At 43.1% G+C, this 24,773-nt stretch overlaps 1 protein-coding gene across 1 annotated transcript in view; it reads left to right on the forward strand.

Annotated features, from left to right (window-relative positions):
- LOC122810421 (elongation factor 2) overlaps positions 1–24,773 on the forward strand; it is an 825,928-nt gene that overhangs the window by 261,138 nt on the left and 540,017 nt on the right. The window contains exons 4-5 of the mRNA XM_044082035.1: positions 11,727–11,938; positions 12,065–12,246. Coding sequence (XP_043937970.1) covers positions 11,727–11,938; positions 12,065–12,246 — 394 coding nt within the window. The remainder of the gene's footprint in view (positions 1–11,726; positions 11,939–12,064; positions 12,247–24,773) is intronic.

Below are 24,773 nucleotides of genomic sequence, written 5' to 3' on the forward strand. Positions count from 1 at the left end.
CCCTACAGCATACTCTCTATCTTGAGCATTCCCATCATACTAGACCTTTTTCTGCTGTTGGATTTCTGCCAGGCTCTCCTGGGCCAAGCCCATGACTTCCCTGAGCCTTGTCCTGAGGTTTAGGACATATGCTACAACAGGCTCCTTGTGAAATTCGCACTTACCATCCCATTCATTTCAAATCAAATCTAGAGGTCCTCTCACCCTATGCCCATACTATTCAAAGGGTGAAAACCAACAGATGGGGCAAATATTTGTCCCAGTCCCTCTTAAACTGGTCTGCAAATACCAGTACCATCATCCTGAGTGTAGAGTTTAAACTCTCAACAAGACCATTAGCATGGGGATGGTAAGGGGTGGTCTTTAGGTACTCCACCCCAAAGTACTTCCACAGACAAGCCAGCAGGTCTGACATGAAACTGGCACCTCTGTCAGTCAGTATTTCATTTGGGAAAACTACGCTGCTGAAAACCTCTAACAAAACATTTGCCACCTTTTCTACCTCAGTGGAGGACAGAGCCACTGGCTCAGGGTATCTGGTAGCATAATCTACTACCACTAGGATATAATTTTTCCCTGTGGATCTTGGGCTACTCAGAGGCCCCACAATATCCATAGATACCCTCTGAAATGGCTCCTCAGTCACAGAAAAAGCAGCAAGGAAGCTTTCACCTTGTCTCTTGCCTTGCCTACCTTTTGGCACTGCTCACAGGTCTTGCATCTCTGGAAATCTCAGTCCAATAAAAGTTCTGCATAATACATCTCTTTGTACGTTTTATGCCCATATGACCTGCAAAGGGAATATCATGAGCTATGGCTAGAAGTGCCAGACAGTAGGCAGTGGGCACTACCAACTACTGTATTCTCTCACTCTCTAGCCCTCCCTCAGGGGTCCACTCTCTATACAGTAACCTTTTGTCCCAGTATACAGATTCCCCCTTCCCTTGAGAATCAGATGCCTCACAAGCTGCCTCCCTCAGGCCTTGTAATGTAGGGTCTGAGAGCTGAGCCTGTCTCAACTCTCTCTTTGTAACCCTTCCCAGCTCCCCTTCCACAGGAAGTCTGGTATCCTTTGACAGCATGCCTCACTGTCAGCCTGAGTACTACTACTCACCTCTGCCCTTGCACTTACTCTGTCCAAGGGAACAACAGTACCCACAAGCAGCTGTGGCTCACCTTCAGTCTCACTGCTACAGGGTAGCTCCCTCCCTGAAGTAACCACCTCACCAGTCCTGGCTGCAAGTGTGCAATCTGTATGGGTCTCCCCCAGGCTACCAGACTCGCTTGTCTCCAAACCTGACTGCGTGTAACTGCATGAACACATGGTATTGCATTATTAAAATCATTCCCTATCAGGACATCTGCAGGGATATCCTCAAACACACCTACTTGCTGGCTTCCTTTTCCACCCTTGCAGTCAAGGTGAACCCTAGCCAAAGGTATTTGGAATGGGATCTTAACTAAAGCTCTGACTTGAGTAGACTGCCCAAGCAAGTAGTGCTCCTCTGTAACCATTGCAGGCTTCACAATGGTTAGATCAGAGGCTGTGTCTCTCTTAGCCATGACCTCTTTCCCATTCATTAAGATAGGGTGTAACCTCTTGTTGTAGTTTGGAACCCTTGTTGTCTTAAGACAACCTACTGTTGGCATTTTGTCATTCCCACTTACTGCCTGTTCCACCTTTTGTTCCCCACCTTGCCTCCATGGACATCTATATGCTATATGGCCCCAATGGTTGCATTTAAAACATTTAACCCTATGTCCTGAATGTGTACCTGGACTAGTGGCTTCCCCTGCTATTGGCAGACTCTGTTGGGGCAGTCTGGGCTGCCCACCATAGGTTTCCTTAAACCCCTGAGCAGCACTGGATGTCCCTTTCCTGTGCAGTGATGCCCTGCTTGCTAGGTATAGGTCTCCCTTCTTCCCCAACTCATTTGCAGTATTGCATTGTCTGTCAGCTAACCAGATTCTCATGTCCTCAGGCAAAAGTGCTAAGGGCTTGCTCCCTCACCAAAAGGTCTGCCAGCCTTCAGATGTGGTGACCTGACATCCACTCACTCACCTATGAAAATAAGTGCTTAGTTTAGCAACATATACACTTTCATCTCCCTTGCTTCTGTGCTCACGAAACTTTTTCCTATAAACTTCAGGTGTTAACTTAAAAAATTCTAGCAAACAGTTCTTTACAGCATTATAATTTAAACGGTCAGTATCAGACAATTTGGAAAGAACAGTTACAGCTTTACCATAGAGTAAGGGGGTCAGGAACCGTACTCAGAGCCCTTGGTCAACATTTATTTATTTATTTATTTATTTATTTATATTTGTTGCCCGGGAGTGTCCGACTGGATGTAGACCCATTATCAGCGGAGGCCCGGGGAGAAAAGCTCCACAGTTAAAATAGACAGTCGTTACATTGGATTACATAGCGATTAACAATTTAACATAGCAATTACTTACAACATATTTACATATGAAGAATATAGTACATCAGTAGACAACTAGAATCTTTATCTGTGAAGTACATAACAATCATTAACAAATGTTACAATAAGAAGTTCCTGCTGTATAATAAGTACTAGGCTTATGAGCATCTGAGCTTGCTATAATCAAGGTAGTTAGTGGAGTGGAAAGAAAGGTAGTGGTTGGATGGGGTGGGTGATATTAGAGTGGGAGTTGCAAGGGCATAGCCAGCATGTTTGTAGGTGCACTTTTAGTAAAGTTTTGAAGTGGGTGCATGATGGTATGGAGGTAATTGTGGGTGGGAGGGAGTTCCATAATTTGGCTATGGTGCAAGAGAATAGTGCTTCACCAGCAGAGTTATTGGCTTTATTGATCTGCAAGTGATTTTTGTTGCTGGATCTTAGTGGTTTGGTGGTGCGATAGGGTTGGAGTAGATTCTGGATGGATGGAACTTTTAGTGAATGGTTTACTAGTTTGTGGGCAAGTGAGAGTTGATACCATTGAAGGAGGTGAGGGAGTTCAAGACAGCCCAGTTCAACAAGTGAGAGACAGTGGGGACTACGGTAGGATGCCCCTGTAGCGAATTTGGTGATTTTGTTGTAGCCAGGGTTGCCACCTTTTAACAAGGGCAAAGTGGGACATGGGGTGTGGTCAACAGGATAGGGGTGTGGCCAACCTGACACTGGTCACACCCCCACCACGACATCACCAGAGTTGTTAAAGGAGATGCAGTATTAGTTATGGATGCAACATTGTGACATTACAGCATACTGAAAACTCAAACCATTTAAATGAAGTGAACTATTACTGCACACACACACTAATCAGTTGTAACAATAAACTTTAAAGGAATTAAAAACATACTACTCATTAAACAGACACTTGTTTAACCAACCATTGCTATTCAGAAAGAAAACTTAAAAAAATCTACATACCACATACAAGCCAAGTATAAAATTAAGACTTTGTCAATTAAAGCTAAAACACAAAACTACATATCCTAGTACTACATATGCACCCTAGCAAATTAATGCTAAACAAAGAAAAACACAAAATTACAAACTGCACCCTAGTACTTTATACTGCACACTAGTACAATAAATCAACTACCCTGTAACAACAACATGGTTTAGCACAATCTCAAATACATTGCATTAACTTCTGAGCATACATCCACAAAAAAAAAAAAATAAACGGGAAAAGTCCATAAACATTTTAACTTTTAAAAATACTTCTTGCAAGAGAAGTAACATAAACTACAATGTACAGCAGACTCCATGGGCTCCTTTTACCTCAAAACATAGCAATTAATCCAGCACAGCAATGCAATAAACAGGCCCAAGTAAAAGTAACACACCCATATTCACATTACAAGCAAAGCAGTACATTTTAACCTCATTAAAAATGCATAATAAATTAAATGCACACATTTACAAGTATAAATGAAAACAATCTTGAAACAGCTTTGGCAAATTGGCAATGTGTACCTACTGGAATAATAAATGAATTACATTAACTGTTAACATTCCCCCTCAAAAGGTAGACTTGTACCACATAGACATGGACTTGCAGGAAAAATTACTTAAACAGTATATCGTAACTTCCTGAAAACAGCATTATAGTGCATATTTCCATACAAAAAAAAGTGCAAACTATGCTCAAACATTTCCTATCTGCAAACAGACAATACCCAGAAAAAGCTACGACAATATTTATATTTCACTGCCCCCCAACAGAAACAAACAACTTCTATACACAGTTCAGCCTTTTAAAAGTAATGCTTCCAAATCATAACCCCAAGAATAATAACAATTACATATACATTCAGGTTTTATATCTTTAAAAACTACTACTCAAAAATATCAAACTAACCACTATACAGATTTAAATACTGCATACTGCACCCACCATCTACATTTAAACATTAAAAAAATTAAACCACAATATATTCCCATTTTAAACTAGTACTCAAAAGTCTCAAAATAACCACTGCACAGATTTAAATACTACATACTACATCCCCATCTACCTCTAAACATTAAAAACTTAAGTAAAGCACACTATTCCCATTTTAAATAACTAAAGCCACAAAATGCAATTATCTACTTACCACTCACAGTTATTGCTGGGCTGGCTGGCAGGCTCCCTTGCTGGCTTCTTTCCTGGCTGGCTGGCTTCAATGCTGGCTGGCTGGCTGGCTTCAATGCTGGCTGGCTGGCTTGCTTCAATGCTGGCTGGCTGGCTGGCTTCAATGCTGGCTGGCTGGCTGGCTTCAATGCTGGCTGGCTGGCTGGCTTCAATGCTGGCTGGCTGGCTGGCTTCAATGCTGGCTGGCTGGCTGGCTTCAATGCTGGGTGGGTGGCTGGCTTCAATGCTGGGTGGGTGGCTGACTTCAATGCTGGGTGGGTGGCTGGCTTCAGTGCTGGGTGGGTGGCTGGCTGGCTTCAATGCTGGCTGGAAAAAAAAAATCAGATCTTTCGTCGCAGCTGCTATAGAGCTTAGTGCTCTACAGCTGCGACCTTTATGGGGCTCTTCAGAAGAAGTTCCCGCCCCCTCCAATGGCTGCAGCCAATTACTGTGCTGCATTACCACCCGGACCTAGCAGAGAATCCCTCTAACTGCAGGTCCGGGTGGTGACGTAGCCGCATTGCCGTGGAAAAAACGGAAGTATTTTCGGCTTTTCCATGGCAATTTAAAATGCAAAGCGCAAAGGGGAAAAAACGGGACTTTTAAAGTCCCACGCTTGGTGAGCGCGGGAAGCGGGATGAGAGGACTCAAACCGTGAGTGTCCCGCTGACAACGGGACGGGTGGCAACCTTAGTTGTAGCAGGTCTCTAGCTTGTTTAGATCGCATTGCCTTAGGTTGGTATATATTGGAGAGGCATAAAGTAGGGTGGAGATAAGGTGTGAATTTGCTATTGAAATCTTTACTGCTTTGGTGAGAAGTTGCTTATTTCTGTATAACGCTCCTATTTTTTTGTGGACTTTTTTATGGTTATGGATATGTGAATGTCAAATTTTAGTTTGTCTATTTCCACTCCTAGCAATTTGGTGTGTTCAGTTGTGTATATAGTGGTGTTGTCTTTTGCTGTGATGTTAAAGTGAGAGTTGTTTTGAGTATGTTTGGTGGGTTGGAAGATGAGTAGTTTAGTTTTGTTTGGGTTGAGTATTAATTGGACATCAAATAACCAAGTTTCAACAGAGGAAAAGGCTTCCTGTGTGACGTTTTGCAATTTGGGTAGGGACTGGGCTGAGCAGATGATGGTTGAGTCATCTGCATATTGTATGAGTGTGCCATGTTTGGTGGCAGAGGCTAGATTATTGGTGAAAACAGAGAAGAGTAGGGGTCCAAGGATGGATCCTTGGGGAACCCCTATGGAGACAGGTAGTTGGGGAGATAGGTCATTCTGCCATACAACGGATTGTTGGCGGTTAGACAGGTAACTCTGAAACCAGTTGGTGGCTGATTGAGAGAAGGATAGATTATTGAGGACAAAGATAAGTTGTTTGTGTGGGACCATGTCAAATGCTTTAGATAGGTCTAGGAAAGTAGCTGAGGAGAGATAGCCATTGTTTTTATGCTAAACGATAGTGTTAGTAAAGGAGAGTAAGGCAGTGGTGGTGCTATGGTATAGTCGGAAACCATGCTGAGTAGTGGAAAGGAGGTTGTTAGTAAGGAGGTAGTCTGAGACCTGAGAGTGTATGCATCTCTCTAGTATTTTGGAGAGTGGAGAGGGAATAGCTATGGGGCAGTGATTGGTTAGTTCTATAAGGGGTCCGTCTTTGTGGAGGGGAATTATATCTGATACTTTCCACAGTGTGGGAATGTAACTTTCTGACAGAGATCGGTTAATCAAGATGGGTACTGGGTAGGCTAGAGCATCAGCTGCGATTTGTAGGTATTCACTTGGGAGGTTGTCTGCTGCTAATTTGGTGGTCTTAAGTTTAGTTAAGTTTTTTTTTTATGTAGGAGGTAGGTACAGGAGAAAAATAGAAGGCAGTGGGGAGATTACTAGTTGAAGGTGTGGGTTGGAGGGGAGGAGGGTTGTGTTGTTTAGCTAGTGATAGTATGGTTTGTGTGAAGTGTGTGTTGAATGAGGTAACAATATTTTCTGAGGAGTGAGGGATGTTAGGAGGAGGAGTACTGACTTTACCTGGGTGGAGGATGGAGTTTATGGAGGACCAGAATTGTTTGGGGCTGTGTTGGGAGGAGTCTAGGGCAGACTGGTAGTATTGGAATTTGTCCTGTTTTATTAGCTTTTTGACTCTGTTGCATAGTTGTAGGAATTTCTGTCTAGTTGACGGGGTTTTGGTTTTGCGCCAGTGCTCCCAGGCTTTATCCCTGTTTTTCATTTCTGACTTAGTGGTTTTCTGTAGCATGGGGAGGGTTGTGCTTTGGTTCTGGAAAGTCTTATGGGGGCATGGTAATTAAAGATGCTCAGGAAGGTAGTATTAAAAAATTCAACTGTGTCATCAAGACTGAGGTACTTTAGAGGATGCCAGTTACATTCTTTGAGGGATGAGATGAATGTGAGTGGGTTAAAGTTTAGTTTTTTACATATTTGACAGTAGATGACAGGTTTAGCTTGGTATAGGTATTTTTGAGTAGGAATGTTGGGGATTGTTCACTGAGGCTGTCTGATAAACAGCCTGTTATATATGACTGGGGGCTCTTACTGACTAGTATCCAGTCCAGGGTAGTGTGCTTGCTGGAGTTTTTATTTATCCTGGTTGGCGACTGGACTAGTTGGGTGAAGCCATGAAGGCTTACATGATGGGTTGGATGGTTGCCAGAACAGGATTGCCAGTCAATATTGAAATCACCTAAAATGATAGTTTCTTGGGGGAGATGGTGGGTAGACCAGCTGAGGAGGTTTTCTAATGGAGGGATGTTTTGGCCAGGTGGGAAATAGCATCCAATTATGTTGATGGTTTTGTTTTGGTGTATTTTGAGGTTGGTATATATTATTTCTTCATTGCCTATTTGTGGAGATGATGATTTTAAGATCTGGATGTTTAGATGCTGTTTAAATATTATAGCTACACCACCACGTTTCTTGTTTAGCCGGTCTACTCTTAGTATGCCGTAACCTGTAGGGAGTATTTGCTCACTGGTAATGTGAGGTTTTAGCCAGGTTTCTGTCAGGATGACTGTATCTGGGGAGTACAAGTCTATGGTGGATTGTAATGAACATTATACTGTTTACATACCCTCTTAAACATATGAATAAAACTATCAAAATTATCCCCCTCTGTAAATTGTGGAAGAAATTTACTGACATTTGTTGCTTCTGGGGTTCGATTACTCCCTTCCCCATTACCTCCATGACTCTGGCGAAGAGTCAGCATCTCCTTTTCATGCTGCCTTTGCCTCTCCTTCTCTTCAGCTTCCAGGTGTCTCAGTCTCTCTGCTGCTTCTATTTCCAAATGCTTAGCCTCCAACTCAAGTCTCTAATTCCAGACAGATTTTTAAGTCCTCCGTGGAAAGGTTGAGCTGTCCATTTTCTGAGTGTTGTACATCTCCACTGACAGTCTGATTGTCCTCCCCGTTGCTTTTCTGTGATGCAGCTGTGACTAAAGCTGCAGTCATGTCTGCTTTAATCAGGTTTTCATGCACCAGCCCTTTAGCCTGGCACATCTCAGCCAACTGGCTCCTTGTCGCTTGCCATACTCCTCTACTGACATGCTTGCCTGCTCTCCGTGACTAACTAAGCTAACAAAAATACATAAATAAAACAATTTTGATATTAACTCTGAAATTTCACTGTGTGGCTGATTGAGTACAAACACCTTATTGATCACTGCTCAGAAGCTACAGGAATATCCACACCACTACATAGCAATTAATATGTGATCTGGCTATCTCACCACAGTTAACCAATTAATATGTGATGTGGCTATCCCACCACTGCCAAACAATTAATATGTGATGCCCGAACCTCAATCCTCACCACTAGCACCAGTGAGGGACGTGCACATTGGGAGGATGCCAAGTATACACACACAGTACAGTACAGTTTCTTTTAAGAGCACACAGAGATCACAGTCAGTCTGGGGCTGGTTTCTCCCTCTTTCTCCAGATCCCCAATAAGATTCCCCACTGGCACAGCTCTAGGGTTAAGATCTCAGTCGAGTGGTCAAGCCAAAACCTCCAGCACCCTCTCTGTCCAACCAGTGCTTTGTGTCCGTGCCCAAGTAGCTGACACATACACACACACACACACACACACACACACACACACACACACACACACACACACACACACTTACTTTGAGATTTGATTGATATACAAACACACAGACACTTCTGGGGAAGGCTGGCACACATTTACTAGCTATGCCCCCTTCTGCCCAGATTATAAGGTAGTAATCACTGCCACCAACCACCATTACTTATCAGCTACTATAAGGCCCTTACTAAAGGGTGACCAGTCCTACTGTGTGATGCTACTATTCTCCAAATGGTAAGTATGACCAAGACTAAGGCTATTGGTATGGCCCATACAGTGTGACCAAACACATATGCAAGTATTCTAACAGCGTAAATCTGTAAACAAACCAGCCACAATTAAAATGTTTAAATATATTTAATAATAAATAATAAAAGAATAAGACAATACTCAGTAACTCAATGCAGTGACAACAGAGTTCAGAATCACAGGAAATATTTTAAAACAATATTGCAGGACAGTCTCAGATAAATACAGAAAACATCTAAACTAAGCTTTCTATATTCCTATCTATCTCTAACAGAAATCACTGTATCCTGGTTACTTACTGTTAGCAAGCCAAATACAGATGAATGGATGCTCTTGCCAGGTCCAAAACCAAACACAAAACGCACAGACTTTCTGTGACAGATAGTTCTTAAATTAATAACAACACATTACTGCTGGGTCAACTGGATGAGATCACTCTTGTCACTTGCCTTCAGTTCCCAGGCTAACAGAAATTTAAAATTTAGCACCTCTGTGTCAAAAATACTTATCTCTCAGATGTTTGCTCAGAACTGGAAGTCATGAAACAATTAAGTACTTTTACATTTTAAACGTAGTAATTCTTTCTCTCCAGGACAATAGAAAACCTTCTATCTGTAGACATCCTGCCTTCTTGCTGAAACTGAGAGATACCACAATTGTAAACAATTTCAACGTATTTTCTTGAGTGCTTGCAAGTTAACTCTGTATTTTCCAGCTACTACTATTAAAACATACATTTGCACAGGCATATACTTTTCTGGTCTTTTCCAGTAGGGTACACTGCAGTTACATTCTTGAAGCTCAGTACATAACATACAGTTCAAAACACAATTCTGCACCAGTAGTTTTATATACACATAACATATAGTTATCTTACATTTTTAAGACAAGCCTATGGATCATATTAATATTCATAAATAACATATGATTATTTACAAAATTCCAGCTAGCTGGGCTGGCAGTGTCACATTTCTATATAAATCATATTAATATTTTCAAGTGACATATAATTGTTTACAACATTTCAGCTAGCTGGGCTGGCAGCATTGTGGTTTGTCACAGGGTGGCAGCAGGGGATTATGGGAGACGGAGGAGCTTGAGCCTTGGCTTTGTCTAATCTAAAGTTGCCAGTTGAGATCCAGTGTCGGATCCAAGATCCTACTGTGAGGAATAATAACATAGAATAACACAGATGCCAAGTTATGGTAATTTTTATATGAGTTATATGGAATGAAAGAATAAATGAAATTATGTTTAATGGTAAATGGATTTTAGCAACAATGTTAAGTAAAATCAGATGGTGGTTATGGAAAAGGGAGTGGGGGTCTAATAGGGATGAAAATTTAGAGTGATTTGTATATTTAGATATTTTTACATTTGTAAATATAGGACCTCTCTTCTTTTTGATAGGTGCAGTGGGATCTTTTATATCTACTTCAGTTACCACCAATTCAAGCAGGTGGGGCCTCAGTTTAATGCCTCATCGGAAAGACAACTTATTTAGGAGTATAGTGACCCCTTTATGCTGCACTGCAATGTCAGCTAGTGATCTGACTGGTGTGGGAAACTAACCCAAAGCCTTCTGCATCAAAAGTGTGTATCTGTTGTGCCACTATTGCATTGTTGTGACAGTGCACCACACAAACTCATTGTCTGATCTGCCTAGGACAGTCTAAGGAGGCCTATAGAAGCTTGTTGGCAGATTATTATGGATAAAAGGGGAGGACTGGTAGCTTAAGAAAGTTTCAGTTGCATAGCAGACAAAAACTGGTAGCTTTAGTCCAGATTGTTGATGAGAATGATCTGTCTCATCCAGATCTAACTTTATGGTAAGTATATAACTTTCACTTCTGTTATGTATTCGGTTCTTTGCCTTTTCTTTGCCATTTTCCTAAACATTCACATAACTTTTCTTAGTTCCTTTAATTCCATATTGCTGAATGATTCATGTGATTTTAATTCTGTAGAAATTGCTACCATTTGAAACTGTAGTTATTAGCTGCTGCTGCCACCCTGTGATTCATTAGATCACAAAAAAAACAGAAAATGTTTAGTTTTTGGATTATAAAATTAGTTGGGTGGCTGTGGTGGTGCAGCGGTTAGTATTGTTGCCTCACAGCAAGAAGTTCTTTGGTTTGATTCTTGGCTGGAGTGTCTTCTGTACAGAGTCTGTTTGTCTTCCCTGTGGTCACATGGGTTTCCTCTGAGGGCTGTGATTTCCTCCCACATTTGAAAGACACACAGTAGGTGGATTTGACACTCTAAACTGGTGGAAGGTGCAAGTGAGTGATATGGATGAACTACTGTGGCAGGTTTGCCACCTCATGGTGTAAACCTTGACTTGAGATGATTGTCAATGTTGAAGTGACACCCTGACACCATGTGCAAAATGAGAAAAAGGAGTAGCGGATGGATGGATTATATGTGTTTTGGATGTTTTTTTATAAATAACACTTGTAGCATATTTTGTTTCTTTCTTTGAGGTCTTCATAGAAATTGCAGCAGTAGATACTTGGTGTTGAAAAGTATCAGAGACTTTGTACTTACTACCATATACTCATTTTGGCATGTAAAAATTAAACAGGTAATGTCTTGTTTATTATATTTCTTGAAATAAAAAATGTGAAAAGAACTATATTCTCAATGAATTGTAATGGTATTGGGAATGTATCACGAGTTTCATAGCTTGTGACTGTGCTTTGTGAGGTTTGATCTTACACTCCTTTGCTTAAGACATGTTGGTTTAATGTCTCACGAATAACCATTTTTAACTACATTTTTAAGGTGTGTGTGTACAGACTGAAACTGTACTGCGTCAGGCCATAGCTGAGCGCATCAGGCCAGTCCTTATGATGAACAAGATGGATCGTGCTCTGCTTGAACTTCAGCTGGGTCCTGAAGAGCTCTACCAGACCTTCCAGCGCATTGTAGAAAATGTCAATGTCATTATCTCTACATATGGAGAAGGGGAGTCTGGGCCTATGGGCAACATCATGGTAAGACATTTTGAGCAGTGTCTGCCTACCCTTGAAAGAATCTTTGACTGGATTGTAATAAAAGTTGTAAAACCATCAAGAGCTACTTATATTTCTTAACATTCAGATATCATACTTTATCTCCAGATTGATCCTGTTGTAGGTACAGTTGGGTTTGGTTCTGGTCTACATGGCTGGGCTTTTACACTGAAACAGTTCGCAGAGATGTACGTAGCCAAGTTTGCCTCCAAGGGAGAAAAAACACAGCTTTCTTCAGCTGACCGTGCCAAAAAAGTTGAGGACATGATGAAGAAGCTGTGGGGAGACAAGTGAGTGGTTGCAGGTTTTCAGCCTGCGTTTGTGTGTTCTGCCCAATGATGTGTTGCCAGCAGGTGTTTTGCTTATGTTATAAAATTCTTAAATTAATGATGTTTAAAATGTGCAAGTGTGATAATCAGATGGAGCGTAATCTTTATGTGTGGATTGAAAACGTTAGAAATATGCATAATAAGAACATTCTTACATTTCCAAACAAGGGAAGATCTGAGTTTTGATGCACCTACATGACAATATCATATCATAAGGGTACCACATGTATATATTGGCTCAGTATATTGGAAAAATAAGATTTCTAATAAAAAAGCTTGTGGTAGTCAAACATTAGTAGTGTTGAAATAACATCACCTGTATGTTGCACATTTGTCATATGATTGAGCAAGGACTACATTTATGTTTGCTCTTAGATGTATTGTAAAAAGATTATAATTTGAGATAAACTTTTTATAAATTAGTATTAGGTTAATTGCCCTTGTGGGCCATTTTAAAGCTTAGTTAATTACCCCATCTGTGAACCAAGCCTTGCACCTTGTGTCTGTAAGGTAAACACTTTAATCATTATGTCACCCTCTCACCCTCAGATCTCAATATGTTCATAAGTAAGTACTAGGCTAGCTGCCTTTGTGGGTCATTTTAAGCCTAACCAACTTCCTTTGATGAGAATCAAACCCTGTACAGTAAACACCTTAACCATTAAGCTAACGATTCATGTGATATGACTAAAAATAGAATACGCCAACATAATTTAGAAGCCTTATTTGTGCCAAAGTTAACACAGAAAGAAATGACAGTTGCTTGGTGTTTGGGCATTGGCATAATGGTTAAGGTGTGTACCTCACCAGTCCAGACTACAAGGTATTATTCTCAACATTGGGAAGTATAGTCAATCTTAAAAAAGCTTCCTAGGGTTATTACCCTAGTAATCACATATTAATCTATAAGTGCTACTTAATATTTGCTTGGCTAACCTTCACCTACTCAAGGAAGAAACTGCTTTTGTAATTAAATTTATGTTTAATATATATATATATATATATATATATATATATATATATATATATATATATATATATATATATATATATATACACATATACATATATATATATATATATATATATATATATATATACATATATATATATATATACACACACACACACACACACACACACACACACACACACACACACACACACACACACACACACACACACATATACACACACACACACGTATATATATATATATATATATATACATATATATATATATATATATATATATATATATATATATATATGCATACATATATAGTTCCCAGTCACATTGCCTAGACCATAACTTCAAATTTACACTTCTCCGAAATGGCACTTTGTGATCGCACTGCAGTATGTATGAACAAATATACTGTTGTCACTGTAGTGCAATCTCGGACTTAATATATATAATTAGCATGGGGTGTGAGGGGTGCAGGGGGGCATGCCCTCCTGCAGAAATTAGAGAAAATTAGTTAATGTGGTTTAACTCTTTTCCATTTCGGCAAAGTGCCGTTTCAGAGAAGTGTAAATTCAGAGTTATAGTCTCGGCAAACTGTGGTTTGGAGAACTGTAGTTTTGGCAATGTTGAATATGATCCACATGTATATATATGTGTGTGTGTATATGTATATATAAATAAATTATATATATGTGTGTGTGTATAAAAAATATATATATATATATATATATATATATATATATATATATATATATATACCTGTGTGTATGTGGATAGGCCTGATGTAAAAGACATTTTTTATGCATTTCACTGAGTCAGTTCTTTAGTGTTTAAATAACGGCTATATATTTTTTTGTGTGCAGTTTCTCCTCTTAAAGATGTAGCCTGGTGGAAATTTAGTAAATCTGCTTAGATATTAAGTTTGTTTTATTTACACTTTCCTTACTCTTCTCAAGTGTGTGCATCATTTCTTTTCTTTTCAGCTGAGGCTTTTGGCACATATGTTCTGCTAGTTTGATGTAAGAAACCATAACTGGTTAAAGCTGTTAGAGATACCTCTCAGTCTTTTTCGTGCAAGTTTATTGGACAGAGCCAAAAGTAATGAGGGAACAAAGGCCAAAATCAGGGATAGATGTAAAATACTGCTGTTGTAAACAGAAAGTTGCTAGAATATCAGGTTTTGTATTGGAATGCATTTTCTGAAGAATATGAAGTGTAAAATTCAAATGTCTGTCATTATTTAGTAACTTTGGTTGTCAATGATTTGTAAGAAAACCACAAATTGTATGAGGAACAACCCAAAAATATGAGACAAACATCTGGACAGTCTGCAAAAGTCGGGACAGCTGAGATGTATACTGGTAGACAAGAAAGACAGAGGATTTTCATTCAGAAGGGAAATGTGCTTCACTGTTATAGAGGCAGGAAAGGATGTAATGTCACACTCTGATTGCAAGCAGGAAAATGAATTAGTTTATACCCTAAATCTGAAAATATAAATTACTAATAATCTTGTTCTAAAATGTATGCAATAGTGTAATTCTTCTGATGGAATAAAAATAATGAGATACCTATCTTTCATCAGTTCATTTCCATAAATGTCACAATCCAGAAGCTCATTTTACATGGAATTAGTCATGTGCTGTCTCTTTTGCTAGGAAAATGGAATCTGTGCTTTTTGTCATGTATCAGTTCTTCTTACTTTGAGTCCGCGGTGGTGGTGCTGCTGTAGCGTTGTCACCTCACAGTAAGACGCTGACCGGTTCGACTCTCAGCTAGAGCGTCTTCTGCGTGGAGACATGCGAGAATGGGCATACCTTCATTGAAGGTTGTGCGTCAGAGCTGGCAACTCGGCACGTAAAAATCAACTGCCAATCATAAGCGGACCGGAGTTCCGCTGTGGCGACCCCTGACCGGGAAAAGCCAAAAGACACAACAACAACATCAGTTCTTCTTACTTTACTAAGCAAGTAGAAATTAGGACAAGATGATGGAAGGTATTCATAAAGATACTGCAATGTGTACTTAACCATGTACACTTTGTAATATCTTTTTGATATTCAGCACTACATATTTATTTATTTATATATATATTTTCTTTTAAAAATAAATCTAGGTTGAGTCCCTACAGCTCTGGTTATATTCTCATCTGTTAAAAGAATTCTCCAGTTGTCTCTAATTATATTACATATACCACCTATATCATTACTGTGTGTTAAACTTATTTTCAAACCTTCATTAGCATTTTGAACCTGTGCATCTACCTTATTAGGCCATTGTTTACCTCTGTGTAACCATGGTTTTGCACTTTGTTTTCTATATAGACTGCTGTTGTCCATTTCTTTTTCAGTAGATTTTTGCTGTAACCTCGTGCTTGAAAATTGTTTTTTAGAGAGTTTTTTTAGAGAATTCTTTTAACAGATGCAAATATAACTAGAGTTGCAGGGACACAACCTACATTTATTTTTAAAAGAAATAAAAATTTGAAAGATGTTCTATGTCAAGAACCTATGCATTTTAAAAACCCAGGCATCAAGAAGAAGGGAACTTATCCATGCCTACACTGTAAAGCCTGTAAGCACATTTTACAAGGAAACTGTTTTATACACCCCAGGACCAACAAGAAATATTTTTTGAATATATATGCTGACTGTAATACGCAAAATGTTGTCTATATTGCAAATTGTCAGCAGTGTACTGTATATTATGTAGGAAAAACAAATTGCAGACAAAGTTAGAATTTTTTAACATCTATCATAGGTTCATAGGTTCATAGGTAGATACTAGGCTATTGGCCCTAGGGCCTATACAAGCCTAGCCAAAAAGGTAACCTGGCTTTCGCCACCCAAGAAAATTATTTTCTTGTGCCCTTGTCAAGCAGAACCATAGAAGTGATCCCCGGGGTGAATTTCCTATTACCCATCCAATCATCAAGATTTTTCTTGAAGAGTGCTAATGAGGAGCTCTGTTTGACATAGGTAGTCTGTTCCAGAGTATGGGAAGTCTCTGGGATAGGAATCTATCCCTCCAGCATGTTCTGTTTATTGTGGTGACAAGGTTTAGGTCCCTAGAGCATGTAACTTGGAGGGATTTGGATTTCTTTAAGTGGAGCATGTCCAACAGCTCTGGGTTTGACATAGCTTTGTATGTTAGGCAGAGATCGCCACTGAGTAGGCGATATTCGATAGAGTAAAGCTGGAGTTTTTTTAGTCGGTCTGCATAAGGCATCTGTTTGAAGCCAGTAATCCTCTTTGTGAGGTATTTTTGTGGCCTTTCCAGTTGTTGTAGATGTCTCGTGAGGTACATACCAAATGGGGCGTTGTACTCTATAATGGCTCTAATGAGTAGAGGGGAACAATTACCTCTTTTTTTCTGGATGAGAAACCTTTTGTGATGAGGTATGCCATATAGAAGGATTTCCTGATCACTGTGGCGATGTGATTATCAAAGGAGAGACTACTGTCCACCTGTGTCCCAAGGTCTCATCACACTTTCGGTGTTAAGTAGACTACCGCCTATGTGGTAGTTCATGGGTACAGAGCTTTTACCAAAGGGTATGACAATGCACTTTTTGGCATTGAGCTTGAGACCATGGCTTTAACACCAGGCATCTGTCTTCAGTGAGGCCCTTTTGTAGGATGTCCACATCGTTAGGAGTTTCGATTATGCCTCCTAGTTTGCAGTCATCTGCGAATTTAGTTAGCCAAAGACCTTCTGTGTTAGCCTGTACTTCAGAGAAGTAGATACCAAACAGGAGAGGTCCCAGGACTGAACCCTGTGGTTCTCCACTTGTCACTGGTCTGAAGTCTGATTTGGAGTCCGCTACTTTCACAGTGTGGGGTCTGTCAGTAAGCCAGTTGGCAACCCATCTTGTGACATAGGGATTTATACCTAGTTTAGTGAGTTTATCTATAATTCCAGAGTGGGGGATGGTGTTGAACGCCTTGGCGAGATCTAGATTGGCTGTGCGAACCACCTTACCCTCATCTATGGCTTTGGTGACTACTTCAAAGAAGTTTATCAGGTTTAGGAGACATGATCTGCCTTTTACAAACCCAAACTGTGTGGGGTCCAGGGTTTGGAGATCTCCAATGTCTTTGTTTATGAGTTTCATGATGATACGTTCCACGGCCTTGCAGACCAGGCTCATCAGGCTAATGGGGTGGTAGTTCCTGGGGTCTGTTGTGGCCCCCCCTTTGTGGAGTGGGATAACCGTCGCAGTGCACCATTCAATGGGCAAAAAGCCTGAGGTGAGGCTATGACTGAACATGGTACTTAGGTGCAGTGCCAGTTCATTCTGTAGTTCGTGTAGAAGGCAGCCTGGGATGTTGTCAGGTCCCGTGGATGCTGTGTTCTTGGCTTTGGAGAGTGAGGTTTTTACTTGTGCAGCCGTGATTACAGGAGCTGCGCATTCTTCCGGTATAAAGATGGGCTCTTTAGGGGGTGAGAGGGAGGTAAAGTTAGCACTGAACCTATCTGCCAGGATGTTGGCAATATCAGTTGGTTCTGTATATTTAGTGTCTATGTGCTGTAACTCAGAGCAGATCTGAGGGTTACCATTGAGATTCTTGACATAGCTATAGAATGCTTTGTGGTTGTCTTTAGAATCAGTGGCAATTTTGTTTTCATAACTAGCTTTGGAGGATTTTATGAGGGATCTCAGCTTCTTACTGAGGCTGACCATGGAGTTCCTCCAATCGTGGGATTTTACTCTTTTTTACAACAGTTTCTTTCTTCTGTTGTAGAGTTTGTTTATGGCAGAAGACCACCAGATTGGCTTCCTTTTTTTGGAGGATAGCATCTTGGTTCTGTTAGGGATAGCATGATCCATGCACTCATGTAAGTGCTTATAAAGTGTATTTGTGTAGGATTCAGCAGTCGTACCTCTGTTGTCCATCTGCATGGGTGTTGTTTAGTTTGACACTTCTGTCTTAAGAAGCATGAAGTTGGCTTTGGAGAAAATTTTTACGGTCGATTTTCTAATGGGGTGGGAGCAGGATGTGGATGTCTAGGGTGATTAGCTTGTGGTTGGATCTGACCAACGAGGAGCTGACCTCTGGTGTGGAACACCAGTCACCCATGTTGGTGATGACCAGGTCTAGGATATTGTAGCCCCTGGTGGGGGTGTGGATAAGTTGATCCAAGGCGTTGGAATTGATGATTTCCAGAAAACGTTGCGCAAAAGAGTTGGTACACAAGTAGTTTTCCCAGTTAATGGTATGGTAGTTGAAATCACCCATTATTAGAGTGTTGGGTTGTATCTTAATATTTTCCAGTGTATCAAGTAAAGAGGAGTGGGAATCCTAGGGCATGGTGGGGGGTCTGTAACAAGCTATAATCTGGATTGTGGTTTTGCTCAGAGTTAGTTGAACTTGGATAATCTCGGATGCATTATGCTGAGCAGCTAGCTTGGAGGTGTGGATATCCTTAATGAATATGGACACGCTTCCACCTTTAGTGTTTCAGTCCGGGTTTGGTGGCCGAAAGGTGTGGTATGAATTATAGCCTGGTAATGCAGGGGTGCTGTTTGGAGCTTTGAACCAGGTCTCTGTCACTGCACAGATGTCAGTGTTCTCCATTTTAAGGAGTGCCTCGAGTGAGTGCATTTTGAGGTTTAGTCCTTCTAGCAATGAGTAGCATTACCCTCAGATTTTGCTTGCTTGTACCTGTTATGGTGGTGAATTTGTCATTTGAACCTTGCCTAAAAAAGGCACTATAGGGGTGGCAAGAGCCTTTGCCAGTATCCGGAATCCCAAGGGCGACAGGTGCAGGCCATCTCTGGCAAAGCACCTTGGTCTGTCGAGCATGTCATCCCAAGCAGACAGATACTGGATTCCCTTAGAATGACACCAGAAGCTTAGCCAATTGTTAAAGTCAATCTATCAAATATAAGGTTAATAAAAGAACACAATCCACTGTATAAGTATATAGAATTGCATAGTGATCATATATTTGCTTTTATGGTTATATGTGTTGTAAATAGAAGTCAAAGAATGGGTGACTTGTGTAATGAAACTGAATACAAAGAGATGCAATGGATTCTTAGGCTGGGAGCTGACAAAGCCCCAGGATTAAACAATGTTGTCCCTTTAAAACCATCTCTAGCAAAAAGGAGGGTAAACTATTGATTTTCATTGGCTGTGTTGTACTATATTAGATGCTATGTTTTAACTAGTGATCTGAAGTAGGCAGACTTCATTCGTCTGCAACCTGTGGGTATCGGATCCGATCTCGGATCCGAGCCGGCAATTCAAAAGCTTAGGCTCCGAGCTCCTAGCTCCTCCCTCTTACCCATAACCCCTTGCCAAGCCCTGACTGACCCCAGATTTCGTTTGCCGCTTTTCAAGAAGCAACGGAATTCTAGAGCTCCTGGCGTGGTTTGAGATAAGTGTAGTTTTTCTGACAGGAAAATTTTTCAAATTCTCTATTTTTGTTATTAATATAGTTAGAGTTGTGTCTGGTTAAGGCTTTCCTCCCTCTTTAGTTAATTTTTCTCGGGTTTTCGTAGTTTGTTTGTGTGTGTGTGTGTTTAGGCCTTAGGTGTAATGTCTGAAGCCCCTAAGGCTGTTTTTTCGAAATGTACCGAGTGTGGCCATAAGCTGTCCCCAGCAGATGGCCACACTCGATCGTCATCTTGGGGGTTGAACACCTGTCTTCTGGTTGTACCATTTGTGCAGGTTTCAACCCCCGGGCTTTAAGGGAACGGAGGTCGAAGTTGGTGCTGGCGGGTCTTTTACCCCCAGATACTGCTTCGCCTCTGCCCTCCAGTCAGCAACCTGTTGCTGTGAGTTCTCCCCTCCGGCTGGGACTCAACCTCCCTTAAAGTTGCCGGAGGAAGGATTCTTCTAGGGAGAGACAGAAGGAGAGGCACAGGAGAAGCACCACAAGAGGAGAGCCGAGCTTCCAGTTCGGCTCCTCCATCTAAGCGGGCCTCCCTGTGCCTTCTAGCTTTCCTCCTCCTCGGCTCCACTCCCTCGGTTCTCTCCTGGACCCGAGGAGGAGGAGGCTAGCCCTTCCAGGAGGTCACCGAGGCGGCTCTCTAGGTCCGCTTGGTGGCCTCCTCTAGATCGACCTTTTCTATGAGCGAAGCTGATATGGACCGGATGATGAGGAAATTCATCCAGGCCCAAATGCAAATGGGAGTGCTCCTAGCCCCCAACCGGGAGGGGCTTGACCCCTTTCGCCCCTTAGCTCCTTCTCCGACCCATACCACGGGTTCGGAGCTATCGGCGCCGTGCAGATTTGGATCCGGGGTGGGTCGGATCCGATAGGTCGGGCACCTCGGATCCGTCCCATCCCTTGAGTGCTTGGTGCCGGACCCGACCTCTCGGAGCCGAGGCGAGCCTCGGATCCGAGGGAGCTGGTGTGTCTTCGGCTCCGTCCAGGTCGGAGCACACTGGTCTCTCGGATCCGGCGGTTTCGCTCCGACTCCGATCCGTCGTCGGATCCGAGTGGGGTCGGCTCGGGGCTTAGAAGCTGGCTCCCCTCGGCTTTCAGCGTTATGGAAAGGGCACTGTCGAGGACATCCGGACCCCGGTCCCTGCCACGGCTCCATCCCGCACTCCATTGCAGTTGGGCCAGGCCCCACCAGCCGGTCCCAGGGACAGCCCGCCTCGATATCCCAAGTGGTTCCCTTGGAACATCCATCTGCTGAAGAGTACTCCTCGGACAGCCCCGATGAAGTACCTCGAAGCGCAAGTGCAAGAGGAGGCACATGGACTCCCCTGAGTCCGTCACTGAAGACACGGACTTGGATGAAGGGGAAGGCTCCCTAGGTCACCCCTGAGGACGTCTCATTTGGAGACATCATGGAGATGTTAAGGATCAGGGGGTGGTCTGCCCCAAGGCTTCTTGGACGAGTCTGTGTTCTTGGAGGCATTCGAGGCGGGCCCTTCTACCTCTTGGGTGTCCCCTCCTGCTGACCCCTGGTAGATCTTATATCTATCAGGCGTGGAAGGATCCGGACACCATTGAGCCTATCCTAAGCGCCGGACCGCATTCTTTCTCCTCCATCAGACCGCACCCACTGGAGTAAGGGTCCCCAGTAGATGCCATGATGATGGCTGCAGCCACGAAGAGGAATTGGCCCAGGAGAGTCCCTCCGTCCATCCTCCGGGCAAGGAGTCCCGTTCGATGGATCGCATTGGGAAGCGAGTTTTTAGTTCAGCGACCTTCTCCTTGAGAGCTGAACTACATGGCACATGTCATTAGGATGCAGCGAGATCTGATTAAAGAATACGCTGCATCTCCCCGAGTCCATCTCGGTGAGGATAAACAGGTTTACTCCACCCGAATGGCCACTCTCAGATCTGTATCCAATACATCTATGCGGCTGCTGTCTCATGCTACTGAGGGCCGCTAGAGCCAGCGGAGCAGGCCTTGTCATGAGGCGACAGGCCTGGCTCCGCCATTGTGATTTTGCTGAGCCCTTCAAAGCGACCTTCGCGAATGCCCTTCGATGGTTCTGCCTTGTTTGGCAAGACTGTTCGCGAGACATTAGTCCAGAGCGAAAGGACGGGAAGACGCTGTCTGCCGTCGGAGTCCGCTTGTCAGCTCCCCAGCGGTCCTTCTCTAAGAACCAAAACGGACAGCAGCAGATGTGGTTCCAGAAGTCGCGCCAGTCCCAACCTGCTCCGGATAACCAGTCCTTCCGTGGCAGAGGAGGACGGGGAGGTCGTCGTGCCAGAGGCAGGGGGGCTCCTGGCAATTTTGGGTCCAGAGAACCCTTCTCTGAGAGACCCACGCAGCAGCCCTGAAGGGTTGCCCGACTGTCCGTCTCTGGAGGCAGTCGGGGAGCGGTTTTCGATGCACCTGACTTCTTGGGAGTCCATAACAACAGACAGTTGGGTGCTTCGACTTATATCCAGAGGATATTCAATACCCCTAATCAAGATTCCCAAATCTCGCAGCCTCCCAGATGTTCCACCCGACCAAAGGGAGGCGGCAGCTATCGAAATCGAGCAGCTGCTAGGAAAAAGAGCCATCCAGCGCGTCCCCCCAGATCAAGCCGGATTAGGGTTTTACTCCAGGTTCTTCTTGGTGCCAAAGAAGACGGGGACTTAAGACCAATTTTAGACCTTTCCCTGTTGAACCTGTCAGTAACCAAGCAAAAGTTCCGGATGGTCACCCTGCAATCTATACTCCCCCCTCTTGAGGGAGAACGACTGGATGTGTTCCATAGACCTCAAGGATGCGTACTACCACATTCGGATGGACAGACGATCCAGGAGGTTTCTTCGCTTCCGGCTGGGAGCCAGTCATTATCAGTTCAGGGTCCTCCCCTTTGGTCTCACCTCAGCCCCCAGGGTGTTTACCAAGGTGTTAGCGGTGGTAGCGGCCCACCTGAGGCTCCAGGGATTACAGGTCTTTCCGTACCTGGACGACTGGCTCCTGACGGCATCATCAAGGCATCTTCTGTGCTCAGCCAGGGATTACTTCCTTCAACTAGCACCAAGGCTGGGCATCACGATCAACTGGGAGAAATCTTTTCTGAATCCAACTCAAATTATAGATTTCATAGGAGGAAGACTTGACACCAGATCAATGCGAGCCTTCCTCACCCCAGACCGTATCGTCAGCCTGAGGTGTCATGTGACAGCAATCCTTCAACCATCTCCAACTGCAGCTTCGGTCCTGAGGGCCCTAGGTTCTATGGCGGCAGCTATCCCGCTTCTAATTCATGCCCGTTTACGAATGCGGGTTCTTCAATGGACCCTTCAAGTTCAGTGGTCTCCTCTTTGTTCGTCTCTAAACGCTCCGATTGCGGTCAGCAGAGCATGCAGGGACTCCCTTCTGTGGTGGCTTCTTTCTCCGGAGCCCCTAGCAGGAAGACCTTTTTGCGCTGCATTTCCCCGAGCCACAGTGACCACGGACGCTTCTTGCCTCGGGTGGGGGGGGCATTCTGCGGGAAAGATTGTCCAAGGCACGTGGAATCCCACAGAGACGTCATTGCATATAAATGTCCTGGAAATGAGGGCGGTGCTCCTAGCGTTGCAAGCACTTCACCACGTTCTTCCTACAGGGACTATTGCGATTCAGACAGACAACATGTCCGTAGTCTGGTATATCAACAAGCAGGGAGGAACCAGGTCTTACCCCTTTGTCGAGAGGCCATGAGAGTCTGGGAATGGGCAATTTCCACCAAACGCTTTCTGATAGCAACGCACATTCGGGAAAGTCCAACATCCTTGCGGACAAGCTCAGTCGCACCATCCTTTCTCCACACGAGTGGTCCCTCAATCTTCAAGTAGCGAAGAAGATTTTTGCCGTTGGGGCAACCCTGTTGCGATCTTTTGCTTCTCCCTCAAACGCCAAATGCGACAATTTCTTCGCTCTGCTTCCCCACCAGGGAGTTCGAGGATGCTCTGGTGCATGCTTGGCCTCCCGGTCTCCTTTATGCCTACCCTCCACTTCCTCTGATGCAGAGGTTTCTGCAGAAAGCCAACAGTTTGGGGAGCAGAATGATTCTCATTGCCCCATTCTGGCCTCGACAACCTTGGTTCCCCTTCGTATGGTCTCACAAAATCAATCCACCATGGATTCTGGATCCAATTTCGGATCTCATCTCTCACCCTCTGGGAATGCCAGTTCCCAATCTGCGGACCCTGAAGTTGACAGCTTGGCTGCTCCAATTCCAACCTTAATTAGGACTCCCGGTATCTCTTCACCGGTCAAAGCCATTTTGGTGGCTGCTCATAAACCTTCCACCAGACAGGTTTATCGGAGTAAATGGAAGAGGTTCTCTATATGGGCAGGACAGAGAACTGTGGATCCTTTTCAGCACCTATCTCTGCGGTGCTAGATTTTCTAACAGACCTCTTTCATCAAGGGGCTAGTTCTTCCACGATTAAGGTACAATTGGCGGCTATCTCGCATTATCACATTGGCCAGGACACAGCTCCCCTTATGACAGCGAAATTATGCAAAACTTTTCTCAAAGGAGTTTTTGTTAAGGCCTCCGGTCAAGGAGGTTGTACCGCCTTGGGACTTGTCTTTAGTCCTGCAGGCCCTTACTGCTCCTCCCTTCGAGCCTGCAGCTTCTGCTGATTTAAAATACCTTTCCTGGAAGACTGCCTTTCTGGTAGCTATCACTTCAGCCAGAAGGGTGTCTGAGCTTCAGGCTCTATGTGTCAAACCGCCTTATCTTTCTTTCTTCCCTGATAGGGTGTGCCTCAGGACCAATCCATCTTTTCTTCCGAAGGTCTCTTCTGAATCCAATATTAACCAGTCAATCAATTTGCCTGTCTTTTCCCAAGTATTCAAACAAAGGAGAATACAAATTGCATTCATTGGATGTTCATAGACAATTACGTTTTATATTAACAGGACAGCTGGCCACAGGAAATCAGATCAGCTGTTTGTCTCCTTTGCTAAATTTGCTCTGGGTAAAGCAGTGTCTAAAGTCACTCTATCTAAATGGATTGCTAATTGCATTCTGCAGGCATATGACACTTCAGGCAGACCTGCTCCTCAGAGGGTTACGGCTCATTCTACTAGGGCAGTTTCTCGTCAGCCGCCTTTA

Source organism: Protopterus annectens, chromosome 1.part1, assembly GCF_019279795.1.
Source record: "Protopterus annectens isolate FY-2018-M chromosome 1.part1, PAN1.0, whole genome shotgun sequence".
Lineage (NCBI taxonomy): Eukaryota > Metazoa > Chordata > Ceratodontiformes > Protopteridae > Protopterus > Protopterus annectens.